Source organism: Siphateles boraxobius, unplaced genomic scaffold (assembly GCF_051911475.1).
Source record: "Siphateles boraxobius isolate OS27281-9 unplaced genomic scaffold, OSU_SipBor_1 65, whole genome shotgun sequence".
Classification (NCBI taxonomy): domain Eukaryota; kingdom Metazoa; phylum Chordata; class Actinopteri; order Cypriniformes; family Leuciscidae; genus Siphateles; species Siphateles boraxobius.
Window position 1 is genome coordinate 23,141,922 of NW_027509192.1, and position 13,673 is coordinate 23,155,594.

General features: G+C 43.9%; 1 protein-coding gene across 1 annotated transcript; it reads left to right on the forward strand.

Annotated features, from left to right (window-relative positions):
* The first annotated feature begins 2,237 nt into the window (after positions 1-2,237).
* Positions 2,238-2,852, forward strand: LOC143721295 (histone H2B-like). Its single transcript, XM_077211584.1, has 3 exons — positions 2,238-2,275; positions 2,367-2,697; positions 2,790-2,852. Exons 1-3 carry the CDS (start codon positions 2,238-2,240, stop codon positions 2,850-2,852), a joined length of 432 nt encoding a protein of 143 aa, XP_077067699.1.
* The last annotated feature ends 10,821 nt before the right edge of the window (positions 2,853-13,673 follow it).

Consider the following 13,673-nt stretch of genomic DNA (forward strand, 5'->3'; position numbering starts at 1 on the left):
CTGATAGCCTCGGCATCAGGGCTTCCTATTGTCCAAGCTTTTTTAGAGATAAAATAGTCCTCAGATCTTGCATATCTCTAACTGGCTAGACTGCTACCGCCACCCAAGTCCCCTTTGATTGTGGAGGAGCCCAAATGGCGATGCTCGCTGTGCTGCGAGGAGCTTAGTAGACTGAGACTGCTCCGCCCAGCAGTCTCAGGAACATAGATTGGTGAGGAAGAAACCTCTGGAACGCCGCTGAACGGTTTATTCTTAGTTTTTTGAAAGCGGAGCATCCAGAAGAACAGACATAATTTTATCTTATTTTTCTTTACTTTTAAATCAGAAAAACGTATATATATATATATATATATATATATATATATATATATATATATATATATATATATATATATCAGTCCGTGGCCACCAGCAGGAAAACAACCGAACTGGCCGTGTGCGACCCTCCTCAGAGAGTCGCCACCCAGAGGACGCAGAGGAGAAACGATTTCTCGAAACCGTCCCTCCCCAGTATAGTTTATCTGTTTTTGCACGACGCAATTCTCGAATAGCGTCAGTGCTGACAACCTCACATTCATCCATGTCTTTATAATTTACCCACCAGCGTTGCCTAATAAAAAAAATTTATTTAGATGGCTGGTGGGTAACGTCGGGGTTAAAAATTATGACGCTGACTCGGGAGAGAGAAAGCTAGCAAGCGTCTCTTTAATCCGAGGCACTGTCATACCATGATACTTAATACCCATAGCATTACTATAGTTAGACGTAGGGCATTAAACACATAAAATAGAAACCGACTTATTCCTCGATCTTGACACCTCAGTGTGGTGTGGAGATAGGGAAAAACGGCAGTCCCCGACGAGGAGGCTGAGATACAGAGTTTTTCTGTTTTTAGATATATTTCATCTAATAAACTCCTTATTTTCACTCTCATAAAGCTCAGCTGGCCAGAAAATATTTAACTAGCAACAGCACTAGATAAACCTCCTTTTAAAGCTCCTCTTTATTCAACAGAGTTATGAGCTGACTTATTTATTCATTTATTGAAAACTCAAACATCTGCCTTTTTTTAATATCTTTATTTGTTTTGTTCTCTTTTTCTAAACAAAACACTAACGATACCAATTCCTCGGAACTGGAAATCGCCAGCACTGGATCTGGCAGGTGAAAGCTGAGATAGGGCGGAGCCCGTCCCAACCCCCGCTGTCAGATCCGTTTGCGAACCCCAAAATGCGAGTCGCCGCCGTGCATCAGCAACAGCGGGACCCGCGCGGGGAGCGCGAACCGAACCGTCCTCCTCGAAGAACGCCCGGCGGGAGCGGAGCGTCCTCACGGACAGCTTCTCGCAATGCTCACAGTCAGCCCCCTCGAGAACTGACTGTGGCATGCTCCACTCCCAAATAGTAACAAAAAGCTGATGTGTGTGTCCCCACCCGTGATATAACGTGGGCAGGGAACAACACAAAAGCTGCTTGCTCTCTTTTGCCATAATATATATATATATTGCAACTTGACAGACAACAATAAATATGACAAGGACAGAATACACAGATCGCTTGCTGATCGCTTGTTTTCTGGTGTGCTTTATAGCTTCCTGGTCTATGACGTCACCGCCTATGACGTCTCGCTCTTCCATTGGACTGATTATACACGTGCTTCACGACGCAATCACGCAGAGCGTTCCCACTGCGTCTCAACGCAGCTCGAGTTCCCTTGAAAGGGAACTCCACACCCATGGTCCAACACACCTGTCAGGTGGTTTGTAAGACACACCTCTTAAGTTTGTGTTGCTAACCTGCCTAGGCTATGGAATTTAGTTCATTTAGGCTTACTGTTCAGAAATAAGCTACACAACTGATTACAAACTTTTACATCAAATTTGCGTACACCTAAATAAAACAAGTTAGGCACACCAGTGCAACCAATGCAAAAAGTTAGTCTGGAGCATGTTGTATGTCTCATCTCACACAGTTTGATTGCTGTCTCAATATTGTTACCTGAGAAATATTTTTCTGTTGCTCGTAGATATGATCAAGTTGTCTCTAAATCAATCTGAAATATGTCTCTGTGAAACTATAATTTTATTATTATAAAATTATTTCCCTGAACCTTTCAGACCTTCCAGTTGAACTGTTCAAGCACGACCATGCCTTCACTCCTAAGGGAATTCCAAAGGGAATTTGCTTTAATGCTGCATTTGCATGGACCTAAAGCCATACACTTACTTGAGGGAAACCATGAAGATACCACTCCCAAATCCTCACACTCTTCTAAAGTAAATATAATATTTTCTACAACTTCACATTTGTCAGAAATAGATGAAACTGATATGTCAATATGTGTTTTGTTTATTGCTTTACCTGCAGATGGTTGCAGACTGTGGATGCCAAGCCTGGGTTAAAGAAGGCCGTCACTAAGACCGCCGTTAAAGGAGGAAAGAAGCGCAGAAAGTCCAGGAAGGAGAGCTACGCAATCTATGTCTATAAAGTCCTGAAGCAGGTTCATCCTGACACCGCCATCTCCTCCAAGGCGATGGGCATCATGAACTCTTTCGTCAACGACATCTTCGAGCGCATCGCCGGTGAGTCGTCTCGACTCGCGCACTACAACAAGCGCTCCACCATCACTTCTAGAGAGATCCAGACCGCCGTGCGTCTGCTGCTGCCCGGAGAGCTGGCCAAACACGCCGTGTCCAAAGTGAGGCGTGTCTGACTTCAACTACCCCAAAGGCTCTTTTAAGAGCCACCCATCTTCTCAGATAAAGAGCTTTTATCTTTTCTTATCTACAGTTCTTGATTCTCAGATTCAACTTCATTGTCATTGCACAAATAAGGACAAGTTCACGTCAGTAACCAATGAAAAGAGATGTTGGCGGGTAGAGAAGTGCAGCCCCGCCCCAGGTGCGGCCCCACCTCGATCGACATCATCACTTTGCCACTAACCAATGAGAAGCATTGTGGGCGGGGCTGCACATGCAGCCCCACCCCATGTGCACCCCCGCCCAAATCTGCAGGCTGCAGCCAGGTGCAAAATTTCACCAAAAAAAGTTCACATGGCTCGGGTGATTTATTTGTTTCTGACCGTTTCTTGTTAGAAGAAGTGTTGTGACAAGTGCTGTTGATTGACACTGTGACATATAGTGTATTTTTTTGGCATAGCATACCTCAAACAGATGGTAGAGATGGCTCAATCAGTTTGAGTTAAGGTAGGCACTTTCAATAAAATATAGTGACTCAAAATGTGCTCAACCATTTGGTTGAGAAGTCAGTTAAAGGGCAACTAAATGCTACTTCATAAATGCTGTTCATTGAAAAAAGCTGTTTCTGAGCCTGCTGGTGCGACTCCTAAGGCTCCTGTAACGTCTCCAAGACAGGAGGATGGAGAACAGTCCATGACTGGGGTGTGTGTGGTCCACGATGATATTGTGTGCTCGTAGCAGACATCGTTAGTGATGAAGATCAGTGATGGCTGGGAGTGATGTGCCAGTGATTTTTTTAAACCGTTTTCACCACTCGCTGTGGGGCTTTCCTGTCATCCATTGTGCAGTTCCCATACCATACCGTGAAGCAGTTAGTGAGGAGGCTCTCAACTTTGCAGCGATAGAAGTTACGGAGGATCTGAGGGGACAGGAATTGCTATTATCAAGAGGGTAAGGGCAGAGTGGAGGACTGTGGATGGCATCCTCAGTCGATCTGTTGGCATGATATGCATACTGGTGTGGATCTAGTCCCGGAGGAAAACTGAGCTTGAGGTGAACTAAGATTAGCTTCTCAATGCATTTGGTGATGATGGGGGTCAATGCTACCGGTCGATAGTCATTCAAGCACTCTGGGTTTGATCGCTTGGGCACAGGGATGATGATGGTGGTCTTGAGGCACACGGGAACAACAGCCTGGGCCAGTGATAGGTTAAATATATCAGTAAAAACTCCAGACAGTTGCTCGGCACATGTTCTCAACACATGCTCATGCCATCCGGGCCAGCTGCCTTCCGTACATTCACCCTGCTCAGTACTGACTGCAGGGTAGAGACAGTGAGTCTGAGGCCTAGTCCACATGGGCACGGGTATTTTTATAACCGGAGTTTTTCCTCCTGCGTTTAAAAAAAATACCGTCCACACATGCTCGGTTTAAAAAAAATCTCTGTCTATGAAAACGCAAAAACACGCTATCAAGCGCTGTCAAGAGCATGCCACACCAGTTAGCGGCGCACAATCTGACGTCAAACACAGCGGATAACTGTGCACAGTCTGACGTCGCAAGGCAAAAAACCTGGTTTTACTGTCTATACGACAACACCGCAACCGGCGTTTCTGAAAATCCTCACCCTGGCAGGGGTTTCAAACATGTTCGGTTTCAGTGACCTAATACTGCGTTTCCGTGTGCCGAACGGCCGAACCGCGTAAAAAAAGTCACGGTTAAATACCCATGTCCGTGTGAACAAGGTCTGAGGGGTTGGTCATCAGGTGGAGGGGTAGTTTTGACCGGTGTAGTGTTGTTGTCCTGGTCAAAGCGGGCATAAAAATTGTTAAGCTCATTAGTAAAAGAGGTAGTGGTGGTAGGGCGGGTTGAATTTCCTCTTCTATGGACTGTGATGGCCTGTATCCCTTGCCACATACATCGGGGGTCAGAGCGGTTGAAGTGCTCATTTGTGGCTATGTTGGGTATTTCGTATTCCCCTTTTCAGGTTAGCCCTGAATGTGCTATAGGCTTCTGCGTTGCCGGATCGGAAACTGTTCCTTTCATTTGAAACTCACTCAAAATTGTTTTACCTTCCAACAGGCATTCATGCCTTATTATACCAATAAAAAAACGATACTGTTACGTCCCTGTGGTCTCGCGCATATGTGTTTTCTTTTTTTCTCTTTCTCTATACTGTCTATCACATTCTTAGGCTTGCGTCACCACTCGTCCGCTGTTGGCTGAGAGAGATGTCAATCATCATCTACGTTGTGACGTCATCTTTCCTCCCGCAACCTATCAAGTTTACCACGCGAGTTTAAAAAGAAGCTGAGAAGAACGCATGTCAGCTTGTTTCTTTCTGTCGCTCTGCTTGTCGTTTTTTTGTGTTTGTTATTTTCTGTTACAGATTGTCCTGTTGTTTTTTCTTTCGGCCATGACGGCGCTTTTTGAGATTACCAAGTGTAATATGTTCTGCCAGGACCGCGTGTTCTGAGATTACCACGAGTAATGTGTTCTGCCATGATGGCGTGTTTTGAGGTTACCAAGAGAAATTCGGACAGGTAATATGTCACGTGACGTACACAAAGCAACACTTAGCAAACTCGATGTATACAAACACCAGGTAAGGAAGTGAATGCCACCCTTGTATGTTTTTGTTATTAGTTAGAGCAGTTAGAGAGGGCACTTTGCGCTGAAGAATTCTGTCTTTTCTTTTCTTTTTGTTATTAGTTAGTTAAGAGGTTGGGATTAGATAACCAGAGTTTGTTTTGTTCTTTTCTTTCATTTGGCTTCATTATTTATGCCCTTTAACTCTTGGGTTATTTACTTTGAACTCTCAATCTGTATATTTTGGTTTATTTTTCTTTGTGTCCACAATAAGTATTATTATTATTAGTATTATTATTATTCATCTGTTGCATTAACATTTCACAAGTACAATAAACCGTACTTTATTTTTTCACAATACTTTGTTATGTGTCGTCTCTTGCCATTTTAATTACACCACCTTCTGATCACAACCTCAATGTTGCCCCTTTAAAGACTTTGTGTCTAAGGGTGCGTAACATTTAATGGGGGCTCGCTCGTCCGGGATATTTAATCTCAAGTTAATTTAGTTGTGATCAGTTGTGTGTGTGTGTATGCTAGTGGTAAGTGACGTTACGTTAGTTTGGCGGCATATTCATGCAGAGTAGTATTTTTGTACTCGTTTGCTGGTTGTGCATCATGGAAGCGTTTAGCTTTCAAAAGTTCATTGCCAACCCGTCTTTTGAACAGATTAGTTCATGTAAGAAGCAAAACTTAGTGCTGATAGCTGATCACTATCAGGTTGTTGTGAGTAGACAAGCTCTTAAGAGTAAGTTGATACAACGTTTAAAAGAGATCAATGTTCTTCCTATGTGAAATGCCGTGGGTGATGAGGAGGCTAGCGGAAGTGTTGGTGTGAGTGACGTTGCAGTGGCACATCGCAGTTTTGTGGATGATTAAGATAAGCGGAGCGGTTGAGCTGATGCTGAAGCGGAGGTGAGAGCCGAGGCTAAGGCCGGCTTGCCACAGTTTGATCAATTCTCTCCCAGTTCTGTTGATTCGAGAGACGGGGCGCGACTGAAAGTCCGCTTAGCCCGTTTACAATATGAGGCGCAGGAGAAAGCGAGGCACGTCTAGCTGAGATAAATATGCAGTTGGAATTACGCAGGCTTGAAATTGAGGCTGAGACTCAGGTGAAGCTGCGACAGCTCGATCTGGACGCGATGCAGATCACTGCCAGTTCGGCTGCGCAGTCGAATCCAGGTCCGGTCTCTGATGTTCCTCCACGGTCTGATTCATCCCAGGTAAGATTTGACATAAGCACATTGTCTTAGTTCCTCAGTTCAGAGAATCAGAAGTAGATTCTTATTTTAATGCTTTTGAACGAATAGTCTGTATTTTGCCCCCTCGTGGGTTTTGTTTTCTTGTTTGTTACCAATAAACCTTGTGTTCATCGCACTCTGTCTGCATTTGGGTTCATCTCCTGCATCCACATAACAGTTTGTTCTACTTTATCTTAAGAAGAAAGTTTAAAGTATGAGTCTATGAAGTCTGCTATACTTCGTGCTTATGAATTAGTTCCAGAGGGATATCGGCAGAAGTTTCGAGGACATCAAAAAAATTCGGCTCAGACATTTGTGGAATTTGCTAGAGACAAAGGATTTTTTTTCGACAAGTGGTGCACAGCTAACAAAGTGAGTGACTTTAATGAGTTAAGAGAACTTGTACTGCTCGAAGAGTTCAAAGGGTGTTTGCCTGATCGTATTGTGGTCTATCTAAATGAACAGAAAGTAACTTTGTAGTCTCAAGCAGCCGTGTTAGCGGATGAGTTTATTTTAACCCACAAAAATGTTTTTTCACTTGCACGTTCAGAGAGGTCACAGCCTGTTCCTGTGCAAAACCAAACGTTTCGTTCTAAAAACAGCCCACCTCGTGCTAGAGAGGATCGAGAATGTTTTTATTGTCACAAACAAGGACATGTGATAGCAGATTGTTTGAAGTTAAAACGCAAACAACAGCCTAAAAGCGTAGGGTTTGTGAAAGCTGTTAAGCCGCCTGTTCATATACCAAATGTGGAGAAAATTCATGACAGTTACCAACCTTTTATTTTGAAAGGGTTAATTTCTTTAAAGGGAAATTGTGATGATCAGAAAGAAATAAGAATGCTCAGAGACACCGGTGCAATGCAATCTTTTATTGTGGCAGATAGATTACCATTGTCTGAGGACACTTTCTGTGGCTCAAGTGTGATAGTTCAGGGCATTGAAATGAGTTGTATAACTGTGCCATTACATCGTATACATTTGCAGAGTGAGTTATGTACGGGGTTTGTAAGAGTGGCGGTACGTCCTTCTCTTCCTCTTCAGGGCGTTGATTTTATCCTTGGAAATGATCTAGCCGGAGGAAAAATCTTGCCTGTGTTCGAAGTTGTTGAAAAACCAGATGTGTGTAGTCAATCAGATGATGTGTCACATGCTTACCCTGAAGTTTTTCCTGCATGCGCCGTCACTCGCGCTCAGTCGCGTAAAGTGGGTGATATGGTGGATTTGTCTGACTCTGTTTTTATCCCTCTTCTTGCTGGTGACGAATCATTGTGTACTGTTACGTCATCGAAACTAGATAAATCACAATCAGAGAACATGAGAGAAAATGTGTCTGACGCACCAGAATTAAAAATGTCTGTGTCACGAGAGAAAATTATTTCTGCACAGAAAGAAGATAAGTCTCTCATTGCTGCTTTTAATTCTGCTGGATCTATTGATTTAGCTAAAGATCAGAAAGTTGCTTATTTTTTTGAGAATGAGTTATTTATGAGAAAGTGGTGTTCTAACACACACGATTCAGATTGGAATGTTGTGCATCAGGTGGTCGTTCCTCCTCCTTATCGTCAACATGTGTTATGTTTAGCGCATGATCATCAGCTTGCCGGTCACTTAGGAATTACGAAGACGTATGATAGGATTTTACGGCACTTCTTTTGGCCAGGCTTAAAGAAGGATGTTGCTCAGTACTGCCGTACTTGTCACACATGTCAAACTGTTGGGAAGCCGAACCAGGTGATTCGTCCTGCTCAACTGTTTCCTATACCAGCTATTGGGGAGCCATTCGAGCATGTGATAATAGACTGTGTTGGACCATTGCCTAAAACAAAATCTGGTAACCAGTTTTTGTTAACCATAATGTGCATGTCTACTAGGTTTCCGGAAGCTATTCCACTGAGGAAAATCACCGCGCCCGTTATCATTAAAGCGTTATTAAAGTTCTTTTCCACTTTTGGTCTTCCGAAAATAGTACAACATTTTTTTATCAAGACTTTTTAAACAAGTCTTGGGTTCTTTGTCAATATCTCACCGAGTTTCAGTGCGTACCATCCACAAAGTCAGGGCACACTTGAACTCTTTCACCAGACACTTACGTCGATGCTTAAGAAATATTGCATGGATACTGCTAGAGACTGGGATGAGGGGGTTCCCTTAGTATTATTCGCCGTAAGAGAGACTGTACAAGAATCTCTTGGTTTTAGTCCAGCCGAACTCGTATTCGGACATCAGATGAGAGGACCTTTGAAAGTTTTTAAAGAACACATTTTGACCACTGTTTCGAGTCCTAAAACTAATGTACTGGATTACGTAAGTAATTTCGAGATCGTTTGCATACTGCTTGGTCACTAGCTAAGGAATCTCTAGGAAATGCTCAGAAAGGCATGAAGCGCAAGTATGATCAGAGAGCAGTTGCGCGTTCGTTTTCATCCGGTGATAAAGTGTTAGTGGTTTTACCTGTTCCAGGATCATCTTTGTCTGCCCGTTTCTTTGGACCTTATGTGGTGAAACAGAAAATGAGTGAAACTGATTATGTGCTTTACACACCTGACAGAAGACGTCAAACCCGAGTTTGTCACATAAACATGATAAAAGCTTACCATGACAGGGAGATGCATGAGGTGAAAACTTCATAGGAGACTGCAGGGCCCGCTGTCTCGTCTGTCGCATTAGCCGTGGATCTGTTAAAACCTGTTGATATTTCGGGGGCTGACGAGGATGGTGTCGTGCTCCACAATTCTCCTCAGCAGTGCGCAAGGTTAGCCAACTCAGAGATTTTAAAAGATCTTCACTCTTGTCTTAATCATTTAACTGTGAACCAAGAAACTGACATTATTAACGTAATATCCAATTTTAACTGTCTGTTTAGTGATGTTCCTAAACAAACGAAAGTTTTGCAGCATGATATTATTGTGAATGATGCTCGTCCTATCAAGCAGCATGCTTACCGCGTAAATGCAGTTAAGAAGTCTATTATGCGTCAAGAAGTGAATTATCTGCTTGAGAATGATTTAGCCAGACCTAGTTGTAGTCCCTGGAGTTCTCCGTGTCTTCTCGTTCCTAAACCTGATGGCACGTTTAGATTCTGCACTGATTTTCGTAAAGTGAACGCTGTAATGGTGCCAGACAGTTATCCGTTACAGCGAATGGAAGACTGTGTTGATAATATTGGGTCTGCTCGTTTTGTCACAAAGCTCGATATGTTGAAAGGATACTGGCAAGTTCCACTTACTCCGCAAGCATCCGAGATTTCAACGTTTGTAACTCCAGACAAGTTCTTACAATATACAGCGATGGCTTTCGGTCTCAGAAATGCTCCCGCTACGTTCCAGCGACTTGTAAATGTCGTCTTGGCTGATGTACCGAATTGCAATGCGTATCTCGATGATTTGGTTTTATACTCTGTGGATTGGAAGGAACATGTGTGCTTGTTGAGAACGGTGTTTGAATGTCTACGTGCAGCTAACTTAACTCTCAACTTGGCAAAGTGTGAGTTTGGTCGAGCGACTGTCACTTATCTCGGTAAAGAGGTTGGACCAGGCCAGGTACGACCAGTTTAGGCTAAGGTTACCGCTATTGCAAAATTTCCAGGCCCTACCACTCTACGAGAGTTGCGAAGATTCCTAGGTATGGCTGGTTATTACCACAGTTTCTGTAAAAACTTCTCAACCGTTGTTACTCCCCTCACTTCGTTGCTTAGTCCGTCTAAACTTTTTAAATGGTCTGTGGCGTGTCAGAATGCTTTTGATTGTGTCAAAATGCTTTTATGTAATGCACCTGTTCTCGTTGCGCCTGATTGCACGCATACTTTCAAGCTTGAGGTCGATGCAAGCGCTGTTGGAGCCGGAGCTGTTCTTCTTCAGGAGGATACCAATGGTGTAGATCATCCTGTGAGTTATTATTCCCGTAAGTTTAATAAACATCAACTTAACTATTCTACCATTGAAAAAAAGCACTTGCTCTCTTGCTTGCTCTCCAGCACTTTAATAGGAAGACTACTGGAACCAAGGTAAACTTCACAGTATTCACCGATCATAACCCTCTAGTGTTTTTATCCATGATGTACAATCAAAACCAGCGTTTGATGCGCTGGGCTCTAGTACTCCAGAATTATAATTTGGAGATCAAGCACAAAAAGGGTGTTGATAATGTTTTGGCTGACGCTCTTTTGAGAGTGTAAAATATTGTCTGTTTTAACTTGTTTTTCACAAACAGGTTTGTTCTTAAGGGTGGGAGTGTTATGTCCCTGTGTGGTCTCGCGCATATGTGTTTTCTTTTGTTTCTCTTTCTCTATACTGTCTATCACATTCTTAGGCTTGCGTCACCACTCGTCCGCTGTTGGCTGAGAGAGATGTCAATCATCATCTACGTCGTGACGTCATCTTTCCTCCCGCAACCTATCAAGTTTACCACGCCAGTTTAAACAGAAGCTGAGAAGAACGCATGTCAGCTTGTTTGTTTCTGTCGCTCTGCTTGTCATTTTTTTGTGTTTGTTATTTTCTGTTACAGACATTGTCCTGTTGTTTTTTCTTTCGGCCATGACGGCGTGTTTTGAGATTACCAAGTGTAATATGTTCTGCCAGGACGGCGTGTTCTGAGATTACCACGAGTAATGTGTTCTGCCATGATGGCGTGTTTGAGGTTACCAAGAGAAATTCGGACAGGTAATATGTCACGTGACGTACACAAAGCAACACTTAGGAAACTCGATGTATACAAACACCAGGTAAGGAAGTGAAAACCACCCTTGTATGTTTTTGTTATTAGAGCAGTTAGAGAGGGTGCTTTGCGCTGAAGAATTCTGTCTTTTCTTTTCTTTTTGTTATTAGTTAGTTAAGAGGTTGGGATTAGATAACCGGAGTTTGTTCTGTTCTTTTCTTTCATTTGGCTTCATTATTTATGTCCTTATGCTCTTGGGTTATTTACTTTGAACTCTCAATCTGTATATTTTGGTTTATTTTTCTTTGTGTCCACAATAAGTATTATTATCATTATTATTAGTATTATTATTATTATTATTAATCATCTTTTGCATTAACATTTCACAAGTACAATAAACCGTACTTTACGTTTTCACAATACTTTGTTATGTGTCGTCTCTTGCCATTTTAATTACACCACCTTCTGATCAAGAACTCAATGTTGCCCCTTTAAAGACTTTGTGTCTAAGGGTGCGTAACAGATACCAATAAAAGTAAGCAGTCACTGTTTATTCTATTTTTAACAAGACAAAAAGTTCTGAAAGAAAAAAAAATCCTAAAACGTCTCAGGTTACGTATGTAACCCTGGTTCCCTGATAGGGAACGAGACGCTGCGTTTGAGACGCGGTGGGAACGCTCTGCGTGATTACGTCGTGAAGCACGTGTAAAATCAGTCCAATGGAAGCCCGCTACGACATAGGTGACGTCATAGACCAGGAAACTATAAAGCAACCCTGAAATCAGACCGCGATAGCTTCTGAAAAACCTGAAGCAAGTCGATCAGGGCATGCAGGAACTATGGCAGGCAAACGCAGCGTCTCGTTCCCTATCAGGGAACCAGGGTTACATACGTAACCTGAGACGTTCCCTTTCAAGGGAACTCGAGCTGCGTTTGAGACGCGGTGGGAACCCTATACCCACTACGCCATAATGACAAATGCCCGTTCTGTGTGAGGTCCTGCGCACACTAAGAAGCAAGCAACCTCGCCCCAGGAGTGGAGAGGTCAAGGTCATAAAACCTGACAAATGTATGCGGAGAGGACCATCCTGCCGCATTACATACGTCAAGAAGGGAAACTCCCGAATTTAAGGCCATAGAGGCCGCCATACTCCAAGTAGAATGGGCCCGCACAGCCATAGGTGAAGGCTGTCCGGCCGCTTCATAAGCCAATGAAATAGCCTCGACTATCCATTTACTCATAACCTGCTTAGATGCAGGGCATCCTCTCTTGAGTGACCCAAAACAAACAAATAGTTGCTCAGATTTACGCCACAGGGCAGCTCTGTGAACGTAGGCATCTAAAGCCCGGACTGGACATAACAGGTTAAGCTGTTCCTGGTCAGGGGTATTAAAGGGTGGAGGATAAAAGGCCTGCAGCACTATTGGGCATCCAACATTCAGTGGGACCTTAGGAATATAACCCGGCCTGGGGTAGAGAAATGCCTTCACCATACCAGGTGCAAATTCCAGACATGAAGGAGCAACCGACAAAGCATGTAAATCACCAATTCTCTTGATAGATGAGATAGCAAGGAGAAATAAAGTCTTTAGAGTGAGGAACTTTTCAGAAACCTCCTCGATGGGCTCAAAGGGAGATAAAGACAGACCCTCGAGTACAATGGCCAAGTCCCAAGCCGGTGCTCTAGAGTGCAGTGCAGGTCTCAACCTCAATGTACCACGGAGAAAGCGAGTAATTAGAGGGTTTCTCCCAATAGAAGTACCCCCCAGAGGGGTGTGGTAGGCAGATATAGCCGCCACGTAAACCTTTAGGGTGGAAGGAGATAACCTGGCCGAGAAACGGTCTTGCAGAAAATCAAGAACTGAACCAACAGGGCAGTTAACAGGATCTAACTGACGTTCAACACACCACGTGGTGAAAAGTTTCCATTTTAGCGCATACAGCCTTCTCATGGAAGGAGCTCTGGATTGAAGAATGGTTTCTACAACATCGGTCGAAAGACCGGTCTCCCTGAGCCTGGCCCCCTCAGAGGCCAGGCCCACAGTTTCCACAACTCCGGCCGAGGGTGAAATATCGTGCCCCCGGCCTGAGACAGGAGGTCCACCCTGATTGGGATCTCCAAGGGGGAGCCGTCCAGAAGAGACACCAAGTCCGAGAACCAAACTCGGGTCGGCCAATAAGGGGCTACTAGTAGCAGACGAGCCCCTTCTCGGCGAACCCTCTCCAGAACCCCCGGAAGCAAAGATATCGGGGGAAAGGCGTACAGGTGCAGCCTCGGCCACACCTGCACCATAGCATCCAGACCGAGAGGAGCTGGGTGCGTTAGAGAGAACCACATGGGACAATGGGTTGAATCTGATGATGCGAAAAGGTCTACCTGAGCACGACCGAACTTTTCCCACAGGAACTCCACCACTTCTGGGTGAAGTCTCCACTCCCCGGGCCTCAGCCCCTGTCTCGACAGAATATCTGCTCCCACATTCTGAC